The 23,396-nt window shown below is 37.9% G+C and overlaps 1 protein-coding gene across 1 annotated transcript in view; it reads left to right on the forward strand.

Annotated features, from left to right (window-relative positions):
- The window catches only part of CUBN (cubilin), a 139,420-nt gene that overhangs the window by 19,493 nt on the left and 96,531 nt on the right, over nucleotides 1-23,396 (forward strand). The window contains exons 17-27 of the mRNA XM_008492690.2: nucleotides 43-233; nucleotides 4,030-4,186; nucleotides 4,804-4,982; nucleotides 5,453-5,615; nucleotides 5,857-6,073; nucleotides 7,089-7,219; nucleotides 15,296-15,482; nucleotides 16,883-17,043; nucleotides 17,827-18,008; nucleotides 18,680-18,836; nucleotides 21,282-21,469. Of these exons, the coding sequence (XP_008490912.2) occupies nucleotides 43-233; nucleotides 4,030-4,186; nucleotides 4,804-4,982; nucleotides 5,453-5,615; nucleotides 5,857-6,073; nucleotides 7,089-7,219; nucleotides 15,296-15,482; nucleotides 16,883-17,043; nucleotides 17,827-18,008; nucleotides 18,680-18,836; nucleotides 21,282-21,469 (1,913 nt within the window). The remainder of the gene's footprint in view (nucleotides 1-42; nucleotides 234-4,029; nucleotides 4,187-4,803; nucleotides 4,983-5,452; nucleotides 5,616-5,856; nucleotides 6,074-7,088; nucleotides 7,220-15,295; nucleotides 15,483-16,882; nucleotides 17,044-17,826; nucleotides 18,009-18,679; nucleotides 18,837-21,281; nucleotides 21,470-23,396) is intronic.

A 23,396-nucleotide genomic window follows, 5' to 3' on the forward strand; every position in this document is an offset into this window, starting at 1 on the left:
TTGTGAATATCTCAGCTAATAAATTTTTTTTTCTTAACATAGCAGATCCAAGTTGTGGAGGAAATTACACAAGTAGTGAAGGGGTTATCACATCTCCTTCCTGGCCTAACCCTTATATCAACAACCGACAATGTATCTACATTATCAGACAGCCAGAGGATGAAAAAGTATACCTCAACTTCACCCATATGGAACTGGAGAGTCACACTGGTTGTTCATCAAATTATATTGAGGTGATTTCTCTTAATCTGTTGATATTGATTACGTGTGCACACAAAACTATACCACACATTTTCTATCCCAGGAGCCACTGAAGAAATAGGTGTTAGTCAAATGACTAAATCAATTTATTAGGGTTCAAGGAGCTAAAAGAGATGGCTGTACATTTGGAATGATCAAAGATAAGAGAACATGAAAATCTGTCTGGCGTAACACTACTTTTTAGTCAGCTGTACATGACGAAGGTTTAGTTTAGACCTTTGATAAATGCATGCCAAATACAAGAAAACAGAAATAATGCTACCACAACTATGCAGTATTTTCCAGAGTCATTATGCTGTGCTGAAAATCTTATACTGGGTCAAAAAGGAAGTGCACCACAAATATTTTTTATATACGTACAAATTACCTATATGCATATATGTAAAGGCAAACTTTTGATGTCAGTATAACTGCAGTCTTTCAAGTCTAATTCAAGAATTGTTATTTGTCAAAATATAATTATAGAAAAAGTTAAAATGCTTCTATATGGAAAATGTAGTAATAATACAATAGTAATGTTGGTGCTATATGGGATCCACATGAACTGATCTTTATGATTGCTTTTACACCTAACTCACCTAAACCAACTTCATTGGTCTGTAGTTACATACTAGGTTACATACTATTTTGCTAGTGTAGGGTGCCTTTTAAGTACAATAGGTACCATTTTTGTCTTTTCTCTGCTACCCCTAAACACAGTTTTCTCCAGCTGCAGGTCTGCATTTCCTTACCTGACTGTGGCAGAGGTTTGGGATGGTGCTGTGCAGGGTGAGAGCTCCTGGGGCCATGGGGGCTCCCTGGAGGGGCAGCACAGGGCCTGTCCCACTGCCCTGGCCAGGAGCAGGGCAGCCCTGGACATTGGAAACCTCCCTGGGAGCCAAGGCCAGGCTGGGACACGGGCATGGGGTTGAGCCTGGCTCTGCAGAGTCCACAGCCATGGCCAGGCCAGTCAGGGTTGTGGGGAGCAGGGGACTGTTCCTGCTGCAGCGTCCCTGGGGAAGGGATACAGGGCCCTGGGGGCTGGCAGGGGGTGCTGGGCAGCGTGTGGTGTCTGCAGGGAAGGCAGGGCTGGGCCAGTGAGCCCTCAGGGCTGCTCTCAGGGCCTGACAAGCTCTTTACTTCTTTGGCCTGTGCCACTTCTTCTGTCACTGCATTCCTGTTCCCCTTTGCACTTGCTCTGTCTCAAGGTGTCTGCTGTCATACCCAGCCTGTATTTCTCCATGCAGCCATAAATACCTCTTCCTGCATGGAACAACTGCTGCCTACTGCTGTCTGTGTAAAACTGTTGCTGCACCGCAGAGCTAAACAGAAGCGAAACAAAGTAGGCCCAGACACCCTGTTGTTAGCAATGGTAGCCAAGCAGGTAGGAGCAAGCCGTGTGGCTGCAGGTTAGAGCGGGGTCCTGTGCTGGTGCCTACACAGTTACATTGCAGTGGCTTTTGGTTTTGTGTTTTATTCTCTGCTTGACCAAGCCAGGAGTAGGCCCCTGTGAGCTCCATGCAGTTAATCTGTTTTTAAAAGATGTTATTGTGCTGACATCGTTCCCTTCCCTCCTCCTCTAATTCAGAGACTCTGGCTGGGATGGAGTGTAATTAATTTCTGAAATGAGAGGGGAAGTGTGTTTAATGAAAACAGACAGCTTTTGTTTGTTTGGCCTAGTACTCCTCTTGCCTAATTGCTGGCAGAATGGCAGCTAAATTCACAGCAGCCAGAGAAACAAAACCATTTCTGTTGAACTCAATCAGTTTGTATTAGTTCAGCAAGGCATTTACCTCACTGTTTGTTGATCAGTCACAAGCTGTTCAGTTTCCTTGCGCTTCTGTCCTCCTCTTCTTCCTGCCCTCTCACTCAGCCCAGAGCAGGACCAACATTTTCTGCACAGGATGATCAATGTTACTAAAGCACTGTGCTCTTTTATCAAGGCCTAGATATTCCAATTGCATTTTTCTAAAATACTGTCTTACTGGGTTTTGTAATGAATTACAGCTACAAAGATAGCTTTTGGGTGTATAAGCTATTTTAAAAAGTCACTCTCCAACAATTGTTTAATCACTTTGAAAAGTTGCAGATTATTCCCATCCCTGGCGGTACCAGGAAACCTGCAGTTTCCACGTGGGCCACGTGGGCTCACAGGCACTTGCTCAGGAAGGAATGTTTATGAATGTTTTATGAAGGAATGAGCAGCCAGGGACCAGGGGTCTGCAGGAAGAAACTAGGGACAATAAAACTTTCTATTTAAGAAAGAATGTGACATGGTGCTGCAAAGGTAAGGTGTTAGTCAATCCAGTTCCTTCTCCATGCTATCCTTCTAGGTGGACATAAAAGGCATTGGTTTAGAGGACCAATTATTACTATGCAAAAATTTAGGACAGTCAGGTAAAAAAAAATGTAAACTCATGTGAACTGTAGTTCTGGTAATTTTCACTGCTGTTTAAAGATTTTCTAAATATTCCAGCCCAAGTTCTCATCTAAGGTGCTCTGATGTAAACACAGAATAACATTTACACTTTCAACTCAAGTCCCAGGGAAATTAAAAATATCTATTAGTCAAAAAGCTGTATCACCAGCTGAAGATTACAAAAACTGGGAAAGCAGGCCAGCCACTGGCAGCTCACCAGGGCACTGACAAAGGTTCCGTGCTTTCTCACCCAACCTATGGAGGAATACAGCTGAGGAAAAAAAAAAAAAAAAAAAAAGAGGTGATGAGAAGGGACCTGGAAGCTGAATGTCTCTGGCTTTGCCAGTGATTTCACCTAAATGACATTTTGGGGTTGGCAGCATACAGGTGCATTTAAAAACAGCTCCAGCTAGATGAGCTACTACCACTTTTACAGCAGAAAAGAGCTTCTTTTCTTTTCAGCATTTCTTTTCCTGGACAAATATCAATGAACCTATTTTTTTGGATCTCAGCTTGTTGGCTGTCCTATTGGGATAAGAACACATCAGAGGGTGTTCAGAGCTTCCTGTCTATAACGATGTTCTGCTTGGTCTCTGGATGCACCTATTCCTACACATGGACTGTAGGTTCAGGGCCTGAAGTTCAGCAATGTAAATACCTTTTTTTCCTCCTAGCTCCCTTAATAATTAGGACTAATGGTTGATGAGCAAATTGATTGAGGTCAGTACAGTTGCAGTGCAGAAGGTAAAAGCTGGAAGTGATTTTCTTATATAGCTTCATTGCCATGATCATGTTTTGGATGGTTGAAATAACATCAGTATACCTGTTCACTTCTTTGAGGGCTCAGAGTTGCATCTCCTTTTAGTGAGTTGTCAGGCTATGTTGATGTATGGGTGTGATGGGACATGTGCTTGTTCTGGAGAAATGGCATTGAAAAATCACTGGAAACTATATGGCCAGAGCAAGAAAATGACAAATATCCCATTTTTCCCCAAGTGAGCACTTTACCTGTCTCTTTCTGACTGAAGGTGTCACTTTTAGAACCCTATGCTCAGATTGTACTAAAACTGTGGTTCATAGAGAAGATCTGATTTATCCTAATGTCCTGTGACAGTAGAGTGTGTGTGTGTTCTGTGCTGATCCTTCCACTAAGCTCTTGTAAATCATGTGCTTGTGATTGTTCTTTGGATCTCTTACAAATAAGTAAAAAAGAATTCCTTTTTTGTTATTATTTTTATTTAGCAATTATTGCAATATTATAATTATATCCAGATATCAGATCCCAACACTTTTATGATCTGAGATTTTTTGTTTGCTTTTTTTGGTCATTTATTTGTTTTGTTTTATTTTATTTTATTTTTGATGGCTAGGTTCGAGATGGTGACAGTGAGATGTCTTCTCTTATTAGAAAATTCTGTCATAGCACACTTATGTCTCCAATCATTTCTACCAGCAACAGCCTCTGGATCAAGTTCAAGTCTGATGCATCTGTTCAAAGGGCTAGCTTCAGGGCCATATATCAAGTTGGTAAGAGGAACTGGTGGCTGGCACAGTGAACTGATCTGTAATTTGGACACTTCCAGTAATTTCTGTGCTATATTATTCACAGAATGGGTCTCAGCAAACTTTAAACGAAAGAAGAAAATAAGTTCATTTATTTATTGATACTTTCAGAAATGCTAAGGTACTGTCTGCAGTGGGTCTGTTGTGGACACTACTACCATACTTGGAAATGCATCCCCCTTTTGCTTGTGTTAATGATAAATCACTGAGCACTAGCATACCAAATATTATATCATAAACTGTAATTCTGAGTAACTATTCTTACTTTTTTTATTACTATCTTTTACTTCTTAATCACCATGTCTATCTGTGTGTGAAACAAATGAATTAAATCCATAAGTTTTCTTGAACACCATTAGATCGGTCTTCTGTATATACACGTTTATACTTCAGTTATAGCAATATGTTTTTTTTAATATGTGCTTTTAATAATACTTGGATTATCTGTAGGATAGGTTTATAGAGGTGATTTTCTTCTAATCCCATCGTGATACTTGATAGATGTCAGTCAAGATGCTTGATAGACATGCATTCCTTGAAATCAATGATCACAAAAACTGATTCTTGGTGTCTCTTGGCAGCCTGTGGAGGCTCCTTGTCTGGAGCAGGCACTATCCATTCACCTTACTACCCCAGGACATCCCCTCACCCGAAGACCTGTGAGTGGATCATCTCCCAGCCAGCTAGCAATGTGGTCATTCTTAACTTTATTGACTTTCAAATTAGAAATACAACTACTTGTGACTTGGACTACATTGAGGTAAAGAATAATACACAGATATTATGAATACCAGATAGATTCTTATCTGTATGTTCATCCTCCTACTCATCTTCACCAAAGAAGAACTGCTTGAGACATAAGCACTTCTTACAGCAGATACAAAACTTTTTCTGAATTCATAATGGGACCCCACATCTTTCCTGGTTCTCTAAGATGCTATGACCATTTCATCTGTCTTTAGACAGACTTGGTTTTGGAGGTTTACATGCCACTTACTTTTGAGGGTGGAAAATCTCAGCTTTTCTAGATCTAACTTGTTTTAGGTGGGAAAGTGCTTCTCTGGTAGTCATCAGATTGCATTATATGTGCTTGTGGTGGGCACATGCTGAAGAAAGAGTAAGGTTTGACTTACTAAGGATCTCTTTTGTATGATTCTTATTAATTCATTTATGCTTACAAATTCAATAATAGAAATTTGTATGGAATATTTTGAATACGCTGTTCCTCAGGTCCGAGATGGCAACAACGCAGACTCTCGTCTTTTGGGAAAATACTGTGGTACAGATGTACCATCTAGAGTGCAATCTACACAGAACAATCTCTATGTCAAATTCAGAGCCTCCTCTCTTACCAACCTTGGCTTCAGAGCTGAATATTGGCCACTAGACACAGGTAAAGATTTCTTTGTTGTTTTCTTTGTAGAATGCTGGGACTTTACAAATTTTCCTGTGCACTGAAATTTGACCATCAGGGTTTATGATGGTGTAATGGGAGATAATTTCTGAATCAGTTACTGTTTAGTATTCATCAAGGGAAAAAAGACTGAACTTTCAGAAAGAAAACTATCCAGTTTTGTAAGTGCTTAATTTTAGAACAAATAAATCATTTAACCTGATGTTTTAAACTTCTACAGTATGTGGAGAGACTCTCACTGGATCAGAGGGAACCATTACAAGTCCTGGTCATCCAGATGTCTACCCACATGGTATTAACTGTACCTGGATTATCAGCATTCAGCCTGGCTACCTCATCCGCCTGACGTTCACTTCATTTAACTTGGCATTTGATTATAGATGCAATAAGGATTATCTTGAAATATATGACAACAGCATTCTGCAAGAATTGGGAAGGTGAATATGTCCGTTAGCTTACAAAGCAGAATTATTCTAGAATGAACAGTGTTCTGCAGGTCTTAGAATCTTATTTATTTCCTAAAATTTTGTGTATATATTAATTTCTCTGCATCTCAGAAATAATGCCAGCAATTTTTCTGCTTTGGCTAGTAAATGTAGCTTACTTTCTTTGACCATGGAATCAGAAGCATGTTTAATAAGTATTATACTGGGGTGAACTACCTTGTGTCAAGAGGACAGCTTTTTTTAAGTACAGATTTCTATATCTGGGACAATGGTCCAGGTCCAACATATTGATTTATAGGAAATAAATAGAAAAGCATATGTGCCAAGGAAAAGACATGATTTGTAATACTTTCAGAAGTAAAGGAAAGATTACATGAAAGATTGTGCATTTGGATATTAGCACAAATAAACCCAAAGTCTGTGTTTTCAGACCAAAGTCTGAATTTTGTTTTCACTTTTTCCTGATGGGTGGTTCTTTCTCTTGATACATGATTTTATCTTAGAGAAGCATATTTTTTTTCCCCATTTGGGTATATACAAAATTTTTGTGCTGCCCTAGAATTCAAGAGCATCTGCATTACTTGTGAACAGTATCCAGCTCCAGCTACAGCCTGTAAAGTAGTTGGCTGACATGGAAGTATTTCGGAAAATAAGGAGCAATTTACTCTGTTATAATAAGGAGTGTTTTGCAACCTTAGTCTTTGGCCAGTCACTCTGACTCCTACAAAAGAGCAGAATGCATTTTAGGTACAGCATAGAATAATTTCAATAAGAATTTGGCAACTTGATGAAGAGTTTCCTCTCCTTTGCCACACAAGTTAGATTTGCACCCTTGTACATGTAGTATGCTATTTAATCCCATGATATGTCTGAGATCTGTATCATACAAAGGAGACATTTGTGTATCTGTAGTAGTTCAAACTTCTCAGGAAAGCTGAGATTTTTCCAGTTAAATAGTCACTTCATAAAGTACTGCCACTTAAGTTGAGGCATCTTTTTGCTGCAGGTACTGTGGAAGGTCAGTTCCACCATCTCTCACTAGTGGTGGCAACATGATGACGTTGTACTTTGTGACTGACCACAGCGTTGCATCTGAGGGCTTCTCAGCTAATTATATCTCCCTGAATGCATCAAAAGGTAATATGCCAGTCTGCTCATTATGCAAATCAATATTTTCAGCTGTCGCTGTAAATAAGCACTACAAGAAACAGAAACATTATTTTATGTGTTAACTGAAGACTGCTTTGGTGCTTCTTCTACCCCTTTGTATTTATCTGCTTTGTTCAAAAGTTTTTCCTCCCTAGGAGAGCAGAAAGTAATGTCTGTAAGTAACATTGCTGTTTTCTTTAAAAAGATGGTAAGACCTGGCATGGCAGAACTGCATGAATTATTTAGGAGAAGTATTTGCTTTGTCCATTCTTAGCTGAGTATTCATGATCTAGGAAGCTTAGCACTCACTTGAATGGGAGACTCTTAGGTGCCATAAAAATTTATCTAGTCCCAATTAAGATGAAATATCAATGATGGGCAGAGAGAGCCATATAGGATAAAATTTGGTAACGCAGCAAAATGACCAGAATTCACAAGCTGTTCTCTTTATAATGACAGAGAACAAAGTTGCTGTCTCCAGGAAGGTTTAAGGCTCCTGTAATGCCTTAAATCTGTTCTTTGAGTACCTTCTTTTGAGGGGCCAAGTTATACATCACTGGAGAAAAGAGAAGGATGACTGTTCATCCCCTTAGTTTTCTAAAGAAGGTAAATTACCCAGAATCCCAATTTATTTAATGGTTTTCCAAGGTGGGAGCATATCTGTGTTTTCAAACTATTCTGAGCCATAGCTGATCCAGGGTTTGCACATCTCTCCAGCACCGACAAAGTTTTAGCAGTGACTGAGATGCACGTGGTAAAGCAGCCTCTTGGTGAAGGACTAAATACCAGTTTCATAGACACAATACAGATGGATCTGCTGTTGAGCTCCTGAATGCTAAACACAATTTATGTGGGCAGAGGGATAGTTTCTGCCTAGCAGAATTAAACCACATAAGAGGGAGGATCTGAAATGAAAAAAAGACAATGAAAAAAATTAAAAATGAAAAAATACTTCTGTATCTGGGTTATTTGTGTATCCATAATTTACCTGTTTCTAGCTGGTTTGTTTGTGTGTGTGAAGGCTATGATGGATCTGTTAGATTAATACCAGAAATTCATAGTATTCATTCCGTGCATACATAAGCTACCAATGACTTATTGTTTGCTCTTAGTTGCTTTAATAATTTTATTTTTTCTACTTTCCAAGTTTATTCAACTTATTTAAAAATATAAAAAATAGTAATTTCTATCTTGTGAAAAATAACTGCTTTTTTTAGGTGACAACTTGGAAAATTTGGCTATTATTTAATCTCCCAAGCATGTGTGTAGGCGAGACCAGTACAGATTTTGCCAGTGTGTTTCTATTCACTACCAGATAGCTTATAAATCCAAATAATCCATTTTATCATCTGCTTTCATTCACATTTGAGTTATCTGGAATGGAAACCAAAAAGTCATTAAAATAATTAAGATACAATGAGACTTATTTAAAAGAGGAAATTTCTATTTGTTAGAAAATAATAAGCCAACACCCAGGTTCTACTTTTAAAAATCTTCCCAAGAATGATTCTGTAGTTTGAAAACTGAGTTCTTAACTAGTGAGAGGTTGCGAAATTATATGTCTTATAAAGAAAGTCTTTTGTGAGCCTATTTTTCAGCAGCAAACTGTAATTTCTGTAAATATGATTGTTGCTTATTAATATGACATTTTTTCTTTTACTTCACTTTGGATTAATATTCCATGGGTAGGTTTGATTCCTTCCTAACTGTTCTTACAGTAGCTCTTCTCACAGTTCATCAAGATCAAAGTATTAACTTTGGTCTAGATTTCTGTCCCTCTGCAACCCCATCTGTTCCTCTGGTTTTGTTAGTTATTACAGTGCTGATGAACCCAAAGATTTTCTGTCCAGCTTCACTGCTCTGCCTCCTCTGATTCATATTCCCCTCCTTTACCACCACCATAGTGACTGATTTTCTCATCTTTCATCCAAAAAACATGCACTGTGTGAGGTTCAGACTATATCAACACTGTTCCTGGAATGACTTCAAACTGTTCCTCTAAAATACAAGTCTGTTTTCTCTTCAATGCTGTTAACAACTAGAAACTGTTTGTAAGAAAGCAGAACTATATAAATTCTCATTTCAAGCTCTAAACAACAGGTATGTTTTTCTTTCCCCATAGCTGTCTTTATTACTACTCAGGTATATTGGGCTCTCAGTTATTCTCTTACCTAGAACTATTATGGCTAGATTAAGTGCTTTTTCACTTCAACCAGTATATTTTGCCTAACTATGGCAAGTAGCAGATAACAACTGAAGGTAATAACCCTATAGAGAAGCTGGATCTATGATCTGTTTTCTTTACAGAGATTTGTTTCTTTTGGTTCCAGCACAAGCATAGCAATACTATAAAGTTGCCATAAATGCTGGACTGCTAACATTCATTTTTTTATTAGAATTAAGGGTTTTGGAGCTGCTGTGGCCTGAGAGAAGGCAAACACATGTATGTACGTGGCCTGCTATGAGAAGCAACTCCTAATTTTCCTGAAATTGTATCAAGTTTAGTTTTCCCACTGCAAGATATTTAGGCCTGATATTAATTTCATGTATATCCAGTTACACTAAGTAGCAAATTGCTAGACATAGTCATATCTAAAAGCCACTAGATTTTTTTTCTTTACATCTGCTGCCTAGTTTGATTCTTCTACTAAGGAAAATATGGTTCTAATAATGTTCCTTGTGCAATAAGAATACTTCATGCTTTTGAGCTGTTTTCTTAGCTAGCTAGAATGTAACCAATATCAGAACTGGTCAAAGCTGTTCTGGTTTATATTAGATGTTTCAATGGGCTTTTGCCTGGAGTTATTTTACAAAGAATGAGCTATTGAAAAGATGGATAAGATTATCACCTCCCCACCTCCACATACTCCTGACCCCACTCCCCCCCCCAAAAAAAAAAAGAGGAGTAAAAAAAAACCCAAGAAAATATGCAAAAATGACTGGAAAAGGTATATTCCTCTCTATGTATCTTAGCAAACAATGTTTTTGTTACGTGGTTTATCTGTGACACATTAATTAGTTGAACAGTAGCCTGAAAATACTGGCCGAGTTAAATTTTCCGGTCAAAAAATCTGAATTCCACAGCAACAGCCATGGTCCATAAAGTACAAACAATTGTTTTAACAGTCTGCCAGATAGTAGCTGTGAATAGTCATATGGCAGAGATACAAATGGAAATCTGTCAAAAATGCTCATATAATACTCAGTTGTGTAAAATGCATATTGCTTGCTTTAACTCTCTGTACTTCAGATGATTAGTTATTGTCTGCCTTTCTGTCTTTTGAAGGGGAATGTCTGGTACTGTTTGGATTTCCTAGAATCCAGGTCTCAAATTACCAGATAGATGAACGTCATTAAAGCCATGCAAATGTTATGGTAGATTTTAGTTTTCTTTAGCCCACCTTGGCTGACCACACCACAAAGCACCCAGTGAAAAATCTCTGAAAACTTTTCTAAAACTGTTGCTCAGGGTCTTGAAAGATCCAGGTCACAATTTTTCAGTGGGAATGGCACTAGCATCAGTGTATGCATTTTGTTGTCCTCAGCTTCGTCACAAATACTGGAAGTTTATTTCATTTACTTTGAACTGAGAATCTGGGTGCTTTTTTGCTTTCTTTTTCTTCTTTTTTTCCCCATTTATTTGTTTCTTTAGAGAGGCTTAATTTCATTTTATCTGCTGAGAAAATTCAGCCTTAAAAAGGTTTTTAGCAGATTGCATTCCTGATATAATTTTTATTCCTGGTCTTTCCCTGGCTTTGGTAAAAGGTAGATATTTTCTCTATATCATCCTGAATTGTGAATGAGTTTGAGAAGGATGATGAAAGAAGGAAAAATATTTGTGAACCCATGGACTTAAAGGTGCAACTGAAGGTGACATACAGCTTTGTGTGTCTTCTTTATTGGGACCTGAGTACAAGTTGCAGATCTCAGTTCCCATCACACTAAATGAACCCAGTGTTTATTAGGAGGATGTTGCCTGGCTTTTCTCTTGAGCTAAATGAGCAATGACAGGAACAGAAAGTGAGGTCTGAGCAGTACTTGCGTGCAGGTACATGGCATGGTTGAATGAGGCTGAGATGTGACAGAATAAAAAGCTTAAATCCTGCATACATCTTGGGCATCTACACAGCTCATCCTGAGTCCCAGGGAAAAAAAGCTCAATCAGCTGGCAGCTGGCAACTTGTTAGGCCGCTGCAGCTTGTGCAAAAAGGGGAGTGCCACTGCTCCTGCTGGAAGTAGAATATAACAAATGAATCCAGTTACCAGAGGAGTTGGCTGACAAAATGTGGGTTCATTTATGCTTTTCTTAATGATATGCTCAGGTTATATGACTGTATAATATGTCTGTTTATATGTAAAACAGTAGAAGAGAGCTGGAGATGGTTTTTCAACAGCTGTATCCTGTGTTTCTAAGGAGTTAGGGTCTAAAACACTACAAAGGGCCTTTGTGTGCTTTCTTGGAAAAATTAAGCCTAACATCTGCCAGCAGCAGTAACAGTCGGCCCTGAAGGGCAGATGTGCTTCTCCATTGCCTGTGGAGAGGCATATACTTCATGTGATAGTTTCTTCCTTTGTTTCCTAAACATGCATAGTGTTACATGACTGTCTCCAGTTTTCCTTCAGTACAGTGAGTTTGAAGGAAAACTGCTATTTAAATGTGACACTATTCTTATTTTTGATTCTTTAGAATTGTGGTGAATTATCAATATCCCTCTATGGGAAAAAAACATGGATATAATTTTCTGCAGTATGCATGACTGCATGAGTGAGTGGTACAAAAGCTGGCATTTTTCTCCACTGTTGGCTGTCCCAGTGGGTTACTGCCGTTTATGGCATTTTTCTCAGACGAGCAAACACATTCAGTACCAAAATCAGAAAGGAGATTGAGTGGCTTTCAAAACCTCACACACTGGCAAGGCAAGATGTGTGATTGTCCTCTACAATTGCTGCTGCCTTCTGTTTTTCATAAATGTCTTAAGACTATAATATACTCATATTTTATTCAGGCATACAATAATCACTTTATGGAGCTAGGCTGCATTCTGAAGTTGGGCAAAAGGAGTGAAAGTGCCTTTTTCCTGGTAACTTTTGAAACAGTTTTCACTGAAGAAACTATTATTGCATCAAATGATGAGTTAGTGAGGTGAGTGCAAAAAGGGGAGTGCCACTGCTCCTGCTGGAAGCAGAGCGTACAAATGAATCCAGTTACCAAAAGAGACTTGGCTGACAAAATGTAGGCTCATTTATGCTTTTCCTAATAATCATAGCAGCATCTACACTTGAATTTATTTCACTGTAGCCAGAAGTCTGACATTTCTAAAGCAGTCAATGTTCCACCTTCTGTATTTATACCCCTTGGCTCATAAAAAGTGTGTAGAGCAGTATACAGCATCCAAAATAGCACACCTAAGATATGATTCGTATGGATTGCTGTTGAGAAAGTAAATTTTGGTGAAGGAGAGAACCTGGAAAACTATGTGGAAATTGTTCTTAAAGGGGATGATAAAAATATTTTGGGGTTTGTGCTGCTAATTTTACCCTGAGGGCCCTTATCTAGTACATCAATGTAAATATTCTTCAGGCTGAAAGCTGGTATTCATAGTCTCAGCCTCTAAGTAAGTAAGGAATACCACTATTGCAACAACTCAAACCACTTAATGTGCATGAGTCAGGCACCTACTCTTCCAGAATCAGGAGAATTTTTTTTTTAAATAAGTAGTCTAAATTTCAATTTAATTTTTTTTCTTTATGTGCAATGAACAAAGATAAATGTAGGTCACATTTATAAGAAAGATTTTTAACCCTGCAGGCAGGAATCTCAAGAACTCAGATGACTTAAGGATATGAGTTTTGATGATAAGCTCTAGATGTCATGTAACACTGGCAGCACAGCGAGGGCATTATAAGGATTTATAATGCATCACTAGGTTTTTAAGTTGAATGAGATTAACCTGATTGTTATAACCATATTGTAGAACATATCACTAGTGGAACACTATTAAAATTCTACATAAAGACTTCAATAGGTCATGGATTTCGGTAAACTAGTGTGTGAAACCTTTTTGACTTGTCAATACCAAAGTACAGTGCAATGGCAGAAAATTATTGGCCTATTTCTGCATCATTTTGCTTTGTTCTCCTTGTGATTAATTAGGAACATGAGTCTGGTAGGCAGCATTAGGCTTAGTTATCCCACAGAAAACATTTTTAACAGAGGAATTTTAGGTGACCAAGAATGCAAAAGAACACCATTTTAAAAGACAGCATTAAATGCAAAAGCATTTTAGTAGTTGGAATGGATAGAGAACAGACTTAGCAATTACAAACCTTGGACGTAAAAAGCCTTCTCTGTAAATTATTGTGCATACTGAAGTGTTAAGCACCAGTATTACTACATGGCAGCTGTGCTATGTTAGAAAACATTTCAGAGATCTGCAGCAACCAGTTTAAATGAATATAAAGTTAATCATAATATTTTGCTTGCTCTTTCAGTTATATTTTTTAATTAGTCTAACCCTGACTATTTGATAGAAATTATTTAAGAAATCTACTTATGTTTCTTATAATAGCAATCTGTGGGAGACTGAGAAATGAATGACTAGTATAAGTCTCCAGTGTCATCAAATCCAGCCCACATTTTTAATGCTGTTCAGTCCTTTTTTAGTTTCTTTCTTTCTTTTTTTGTGTGTGCGTGTGTGTATTTTCGCTTGTTTTGTTATGGTTTTGGTTTCCCAAGAGCTATCTAATGTGATCTCTTTCTTAATTAAATTAATCAAACTGTATCTTAAAAAAGAGTGGATTTTTCCCCCTGTTCTACATCTGATATTTTGGTCTCATAGTTGCTCTAGGAAGTCACTTCCTGATAGGAACTTTGTCTTAATTTTGATGTATCTGCATTCATGGACAGTTTTTAACTTCAGAGCTTTTACTGTCATTGGAGATGTGTTCTACTTTTCTTTTGAGCATGCTTCTTGGTGTTTATCTCTCCTCCACTTGCTAAGTTAAACAAGTTAAGCTCTCTAGTGTCTCTTGTCTACTTATCTACTAATTTCCTGCTTTTCCCACAACCTTTGTCTTGTTCTCATTTGATTTCCAGAACCTTGTGATCATGATTATGCAAATTTTTCCAGGTGACATGTCACCATTACCTCATGCAGTGGCATCAAGATTCCCTATTTCAACTGAAAACACATGACACTGATTGTATTTCTTCTTGCTCCCTTTGCAGCCAGATCATAAACCTTACTCAGACTGTGATCAACTAATGCATGACAATTGGTCTGTCCAAATTAAGTCTCATAGACCATTGAACAGCAGCTATTTTTATTTTCAGTCTTTATGTTTGTCCTTTTGAAAGACTGTTTAAGTTATTGCTTAGGTTCTGGCTCAGCATTAATCCACACTATTTTCTTCTTTCCAGTTCATAACACCAATGCTTCTATGGGCCTCACAAAAGAAATTATAAAGCTGATTTTAGCATAAAACATTAGGTAGAATAGTTTTGCCCTCACAATCTGTACTATTTTCCAACTCATTGTCACTAATGGCCCAGAAAATGGGAGAAGAAATTTAGGTTTAAAATCCCCATCTCTCAGGTTTGATTGTGGGAATACCTGAGAACAATATAACATCATCTCATTGTTAGAGAATGTATTCAGTTTCCACCACCAGTGCTTTTCAGAAATTCAGGGATTTTACTTTTTGAGTTGATCAAGACATTCCTTTCATTTTCCTTTCTCTGCTTACTTGGATTTTAGGTCAAATTCTACTTAGGCAACTAGAACTACTTTTATACTCTCTTGTTATTACAGGCACAGTGTTCTGGTAAAAGCTGAACAAATCAACTCAAATAAGAGAAATCCCATGAAAAAGCTGGATTTTGTTATTACTTTATAGACATGATATTCAGCAGTAAGATGTGTCCAGGAAGAGTTATAATGCACGGGAGCACAGGATGTTTGCTGTCTTTTGGAAATAGGAAATTTTAGATAATTTAGCATATATATATATATACATATATATGTATATAAAATCAATTCATACTTGTGTTTTTTCTTTTTAAAGTGTGCTCACATGACTACAGTACTGACACTGGTGTGCTGACATCTCCAAACTATCCCAATAACTACCCTGTCCGGACAGAATGCATATACACCATCACAGTGGGAATAAACAGACAGATTGTGCTCCACTTCACCAACTTCACTTTGGAAGGAAATAAACGATGTACAGACGATTACATAGAAATCAGGCAAGCCCAATTATTTCTTTTACTACAGATAACCATGGAAGTTGTCTACATCCACTTAGGCATGTTCAGAAGCTACAGTTATAACTATACACCTGTGCTGTCAGTGTGGGAACAGGACCAGCCTACTGGCCTTCTATGATGGAGTGACTACGTCAGTGAACAAGGGAAGAGCTATATATGACATTTATCAGGATTTCTGTAAGGCCTTTGACACAGTACCCTACAATATCCTTCTCTCCAAACTGAAGTATATGGTAGACTGTATTTCCAGAATGTCTCATAAGACCTGATACCATTAAATGGGTTAACTAGATAAGTCTTATGTGAGGTGCCACTCTGGTTTCCTGTCCTGAGGTGTCCTCTGATGAGTTGCATTCAGTCAACTAAGAAAACTGTTCATCTGACCATTGCTGCAGAGGCTGAGATGCAGCTGAGAGGAAGTTCTGGCACACTTCCTCAACTGCCAGTAACCTGAGACAATGGCAAACAGTTTAAGTTGGGAGGATGACAAAAAAAACCCAACAAAAACAGAGTGGCAAAGTCTAAGCAGAAATATCTCTCAAAAGGAGGTATAAACCTGTGAAAATGTAATTTAATGCATCTCTTTAAATTTAAAAAGCATTATATGGAGATCACACCCACATATAGATATAAATATATTTATTATTGTCCTAATGACCTGCAGGGTATTTGTAATATGAAGATGCTTAAAGATAAGGCTAGAAAGCCATTGATCCATTGATAGAAAGGTGGTTGTCACTGTCTTTTTTTATTCCCATGAGATATGTGCAGGTAGCAAAACAGAATATTAGATGTTCATCCTGATTACAGTAGCAGATACTGTTACTGGGACTTATTTTAAAGATAGGAAATAAGTGGTTTGAAAAAAACAGTTATAAAAGACAAGAAAATATTTCAAAGCATGCATCATATCAGTTCTGTGGAATGAGTTCCTATTTGTAAGGTGGAAAATAGGTCAGCTCATCTGGTTTTGTAGAAGGCTACACAGAGAGAAGTGAGCAGTTATTTCTTCAAATTAGAAGATTACCTTTGGCTAAACCAACTATTGCCACCTTGTAGAATACAGAGAAGGTTCTGCCTCTGCAGCATGAGGTCTACTTGGGGCATTTCTTGAGTCTCTCTCATTGTACTAAACTGAGGATGAGTGGGTGGGTGTACTCAGCAAGGTATTCTGGGTATGTATACTCCTACCCAGGTGACTGTGGCAGGACTTTTTAATGCAAGTAAATACTCCAGTATTTGGTAGCTGTATTGCTTTGGAATATGAAGAGCCAGGATTAGTATTTCCCAGGCCTGAAAGAGTCCCAGGATTTTGGGTTTGTTTACGTTTCTCCTTGTTTCCCTCTTTGACCCAAGGGTTTTCTTCTCTGTCATTTCAGAGATGGAGGCTATGAAACTTCTCCTCCTCTCGGAAAATTCTGTGGTACAGAACTGCCTCCTCTTATAATTTCTCATGGCAACAAGTTATGGATAAAGTTTGTGAGTGATATATTTGGCACAAGAGAAGGCTTTTCAGCAGAGTGGGATGGTACATCAGCAGGTAAAATTACTGCATCAAGTATAAAAGCATTTTACACATCTTAATTTCTCACCTTTCCCCCATGTCTTTCCTGCTCCACATCTTCTAAAATCTACCTACTAATTATGTAGCAACGTATCCTCCCTTTGTTAAGGTCAGAATACAACTTTCTTGGTCCTTGGGCTCTTCTTCAAAGGGTGGAATATTCTATTCCCCGTATATTATGTATTTTCAGCTTTCTCGTATGTTTAAGAAAGCAGTGACCAAGAATTTCATTGAGAGGTTTCTATTGAGAATTAACAATCTATAAGGAGAACTATTCAAATTAGTTTCAAAGTAAATTTATTTGATTAAAAACTATTCAACTCTGCCTACATGGAAGCTTTCCTGTAAGGCTTTTTACACAGGTGTGTAGTGAGAGGACAAGGGAAAATTATTTCAATTATTTCAATTATTTCAAACTTGAAGAGGGGAGATTTAAGTTAGACATTAGGAAGAAATTCTTAAATTCGAGGGTGGTGATACACTGGAACAGATTCCCCAAGGAAGTTTTGGCTGCCTCCTTCCTGAAAGTGTTCAAGGCCAGGTTTGGATGGGGCTTTGAGCAACCTGGTCTAGTGGAAGGTCCTGAAGGAAGATCTTTAAGGTCCTTTCCAACCCTATCTATTCTGTGAATCTATGGTATGATTGTATAGTTCATATTTCTTGGTGCTATGGGCTGTGAAGCATATCAATAGTGTGAATATCTGATTCTCTGTTCTTCTGGGTTTTAAATGTTGGTTTGGCTTCTTTGATGTTTCTCAGGTTGTGGTGGGACTTTGACAACAGCTTCTGGTGTCTTCATGTCTCCCAACTACCCTATGCCATATTACCACAACTCTGAGTGTTACTGGTTGCTCAGAGGAAGCCGGGGAACCCCATTTGAAATCCAGTTTGAGCAGTTCCATCTAGAGTATCACCCCAAGTGTGGCTTTGATTACCTTGCGGTATGTACCCTGTGACACTTTGCTCTGTAGGAGACTGCTGAGCTTGAATACACGGGGAAGGAAAACCACACGGAGCTTGTCTTCAAATGTTTGTAAGTGAACAGGCTCAGAATAGAACAGCTCTGTGCTGACATGCTACCTTCATGTCACAGAGCACTGAGAGGTAAGGTAGCAATGCCTGTGTAGCTGCTGCTAAGAAAATCATCTATGTCTACGTAGAAAGGCCACTGAAACAAGAATCTGCCAATATCTTTACATAAGTTTCCTTTTTTTTTTTTGGTCTAAGGCCTTAGGATACTCTCTTAAAAATTACAAGGAAAAAGGCACAACAGTGTCAGTAAACCTATTTTCTAATCCCAAACTCTGTATTTGAATTGTTGCATGTATTATTTTAATATTTTTAATAGAGTTGAAACAGAGCCCAGTTTTCCCCTTTTGGTGAGTAAGCCACTGGAAACCCACAAGTATTTGGTTATTGTCTTCCTGTTTTTTCACTGATTTTCTCGTTTCTGAACTGTCTGTCAGGCGTCCTCTGATCAGGAATAGAATTTAACCTCTTGTATACCCAGTTACAATTCCCTAAGCAGACACTTGCCAGAAGGAAAATACTTGGATTCTTAATGCCTTTATTAATGCTTTATTAATTTTTAATTTTTTTTTTAATTTTTAAGGTGTATGATGGCAACAGCAGTAATGCTAAACAGCTAGGTAAATTTTGTGGGGATCAGATACCACAACTCATCCGTTCCAGTGGAGAAAGCATGTATGTGAAACTAAGGACAGATAGCTCTCTGCAAGGTGGAGGATTTTTAGCCAAATACAAACAGGGTAAGTATGTGCAAGAAGATGAGAAGAACATGTATCTACAATTCAGCTTGTTCCTGAAACTGCTTCTTGCAGCGCATGATCTTACCTATTTATGAGCAGAGGACAAAATATATATAGACCATATTATTGACCCAGATTGTCCAGTCAATTATAATCTGAAAATCATAAGGAGAGCTAAGAATTATCTTGTCATCTACCCCTGGTGAAGATTATCTCCTCCCTAGAAGAAAGCTGGTAACGTAGCCCTGCTTCTATTAGCTGTACCACTGGCACTTACCACTCCAAATTTACTCAGAACTACAAGAAGTCTGTAACAGGGTAGATTACACTTTTCTTGCTGTTCTGCTCACCCGGTGTCCTGAGTTTTTAACACAGAAGACAAATAGAACAAGCTTCTCTGCTTTTCTATTTGCTTGTGAGGCAAGATGGCAAAGGATGAGTTACCTTCAGCCATCCTAGATCATTGCGGGTGCTTAGGATCATTTAGCCTACCTGGAACACTTCAGAAAATTTCATTTTTTAATATCATATAGCAAGGGTCACACTTTTCTTTCAAGCATTTTTTTTTGCAAAAATAAGTTTACCCCAGAAATATATAACATTTGAAGAAAAATCCAGGAAGATACATGACATGTTAAAGTTATTTTGTTCCCAGTCATAACCTTCAATGTTGTCCCAGGGTTTACTTCTCTCCTTGTAAACTCTAGCTTACGTGGTGAAGTGCACATTTGAAGACATGGAATTTCACCACAAGGTATTTGCAGGCATCTTTGCTTACCATAAATATGACCTGGTCAAGTGATAGGAATTGCTGTAAGTTTATAGACATTAAGTTGTCTTATGTTTGGACAACATTAAATTATGAACAAACCAAGGCAATTCTTTCACACATGTTGCATACAATAATTAGAAGAGTGAGGGAGCTTTGGCTCCCTCATTTCTAAAAGATATCACACATTTACCTTTCACGGGCTTACCAGGCAGCAAAGTCCAGATGATATATTAGAAAAGGTTTCTCTATTTTCTTAAGTTAAACATGAAGAGCACATTTAAACCATTCAGGTGTAAAACCTGTGCTATCAGATAATGTGGTTTACATTTTACGTTCATATTTAATTCCCGAAAATGCATCAGAGAAAGCTTTCAATGGCTTGTCCAAAAGCCAAAATTATGTAGGAAGTAGTGGTATAAAATAAGGATGTTTAGATGTTAACTGTGTTTATGTACATGAAAGAAATGTCATTGTGAATAGGAAAACTTTGCAAAGAAAAACCTAGTATCAAGTTAACATTCAAAGGCACCTTTGTGTGTGGTATGTTTTTAATAAAATATGGATGGCAGGGTGTAGCAGCTCTTACCCATCTTGGATTCTTTAAAATTCATTATATGCTCCTTATCCTGTCTTTTCAAACAGTTGTATGTTTCAGTGTAACTTTGCAAACAATCTCCACTCTACCTGACTATGACTTTCACCTATATCCTGAGCGTTTTGAAGTTGTAAAAACACATATCTTGCTGCTCTGTAAATCATTTGCAAAGAATAGGAAAATATGCAGGAGGTAACTGTATTATCCCTAGTGACAGACAATAGAAGAATTTTGCAAGTGAATCTCAGCTATTTTTGCTGTTCAAACACTGCAGATTTGCTGTACAAAGCTAACAGCCTGTCCTGCTCCCCACCTCCTGACCTTTGTGCATTAAACTGGTCTGCTCTTAGTACACATTGTGTCCAGACAAGGGATTGCCCACATTGAGATGGGTAAATTGGATAAAGGAAATTTAAACTCACTGACCTAACACCATAACTGTAATTTCACTCTTTAGCTAGTTTAGTGGTTTTTGCATTTTCTTGCCCTTTCGAGAGAGCTCTTATTACACTACACAAGTGCCCAATTCTTATGCTAGGATGTTATTGATGAGTCACAACAAAAAACAAAGCTTAATTTTAAAGATTTTCATTACCACTTCTAGCTCCTGGAGCTAGAAAAAACAGTATAAGTAGTATAATTTACATTTGTGGTTTTATAGGTTTCTTCCAGTTTGCTGGAACCATATGTCACACTGTTAACACAATCCCCAAACTTTTTCAAATGAAAGGGCAAATTTCTCTTTTCAGTTTGTTTTAAAAAACATGTCTTAGGAATAACCATGTATTCAGAATTAAAGGAAACTGCCCAAAATATATATAATACATATAGTGATGAGTTTTCAAGTGTCAGAAAAGAAGGATTCAAGTTTGAAAAGTTGGGCTTGTGTTCGCAACATATGCAATATGTTCTTCCATGGGTTGAAATTTTCTTAATGCGTGATTTCTCTAATCTGTGATTAAAATATTTATCACCTTGAAATGCTATCAGAAACTTCAATTAGTATTTTTTTTTTAAGTGGGTTAATAAGAACTGCTTACTATAACGTATATCTATGTGTGATTTTTTTTTTTTTCAGTTTGTCAAGAAGTACTGACTGTTAATCGTAGCCACGGCATTTTGGAAAGTTTAAATTATCCAAATAATTACCCATTAAATGAGCATTGCAGCTGGACTGTCCAAACTACAAAAGGGAACACACTCAACTATAGCTTCACAGCCTTTGATTTAGAAGATGGATCTGACTGTAACCGTGACTTCTTGAAGGTATGTACTCAGATTTCAGAAACAGGACAAAACATGTATTCTCTGATAAAGAGAAAAAAAAAGAATGCAGAAGACCAGGAGGAAATAATCTTATCTAAATGTAGTTATTAAAACTCAAGTGTAAAGACAAAGCAATTTATCACTGGTTCCTCTGCAATCAGCAGAGACCAAAGCATTACCAGAAAGCATTTTTGCCTACAGGAAGACAGGTGTTTGCAATAGGGAAGGGGAATCACTTTGCAGACACCTAGATTTGCTACAAAGAGTCTAGGTACTGCCCAAGATTAGATGCACTGGCTTTAAGTGTGAAGTGAGATTCAAGGATTTCTGCTTCATATAAACAAGAAATTCCTAGATTAGTAAACTGATTGCAAATGGTCTTTGAGGTCAAGAGGCCTAATTATTTTGGCCTCTTGATTTTATCTGCAAAGAAGTGGGGAATGTTAAGAAACTTTAAAAAGAGTTATTTCTGTATTTTTAAAGGGAGAGTAACCATGTCTCCTGTTTATGTTTTCCTTTTCACAAGTAATCCTCTTCTTTAAAGGAACTGAGAGAAACTGAATTTGCTCCCGAACAAAATGAGAATTTTTTAGCCCAGTAAAACATCCAGTCAATTGTAAGCCAAGTACCCTTTATTTTAATTTACTTCAAAAACTTTAGGACAACTGAAAAGATATTTATTCTTAGTTTTGTTCTTTGCACTGTGGGAAGTACAGTGTACTCACGATCACTACTATACTAAGGATTATAATCTCCTGCCTACAATTTTCCTGTTTTTCTGAACTAATCCAGACTTCAGTTCTTCCCCTTGTACAGCATGTACTTCATTTTTTGCACTGGAGGAGCTGAAATTTAGGGAAGTGTTAGAGAAGACTACTTACAGCCAAGAAGAGGGCTAAGGAATAGTGCCCACATTTCTGGGGTAACTTACTTGCACTGGGGTCTTGCAGAAAGTCCAGAAACAGGCCTGATATGGACTAGTCTGTTCCTGCCAGATGTACTCCCTTGCTCCCTGTACCTCTTACTATGCCAGCTTTCACAGCTCAAAACTGGTAATCAGCTGTGAAAAGCAGTGTTCTTTTAGCTTTTTTCTCTTTGTGTCAGGGATGGAAAGTAAGAATAGACACGTGAAGAAAATAGACAAGGGAGCACTGTGTTGAGAAGTAACTATTAAACCCTGTTCATTTTTTGTGAGAAAGCTGTAAACACTGGAGCCAAGTGTAGAGGCCAGTGCTAGTCTCAAGATGCCTAAATCCTTCATCCATGAAAAGCAGGAGCCCTGCACACAGTAGGCAGCCAGTAAGGAGCAAGAGACTTGCCAGAGGATGCTATTCTAGATGTAAGCCAAGGCTGGAAGAATAGTGCCAAAGGCAATGACCTGATCCAAAGCACTTTTAAAAAAAAACAAAAACATATCAGCGGGAATGAGGAGACAGGGAGCAGAAGAGTACTTGCACTCTTTGTTTTAACAATTTTTCAGGTCTTCCAATCAAAGAAAATACAGACTGGATGAAAGAGGTATACAGAGGAAAATGCAAGAGAAAAATAGAGTCAAGGAAGCGTGTTAAGGAGACTGTGTTTTGTAATTCATGGTGACATTACTTACAAATCTTTCTCCAAATGCCGTTAAGAAATCCCACTTGGAAAAGCAGTTCTCATCTGGTTGTTGCACACTGCATAAATATGTGCCATAGTGTAAAAAAAGAGGACAAGGTTGAAATGCTCAGGGAATGGAATAATGTTTGCTCCCACCCTATGTCTTGCAAAAGGGGAACATGTTGGCAAGGCTGAGAGTTCTCTGTGGTGTAGGGGAAAGGGGGAATCATCTGGAACAAGTGTGCCTTTCACAGACTGCAGATATTTGGGTCTTTTCTGTCTGAAATCCATGTGGAGTCTGAGGCCACTGCAAATGGGTAGAAAGGTTAAT

The sequence above is a fragment of the Calypte anna genome, chromosome 2, assembly GCF_003957555.1.
Source record: "Calypte anna isolate BGI_N300 chromosome 2, bCalAnn1_v1.p, whole genome shotgun sequence".
Taxonomy (NCBI): Eukaryota; Metazoa; Chordata; class Aves; order Apodiformes; family Trochilidae; genus Calypte; species Calypte anna.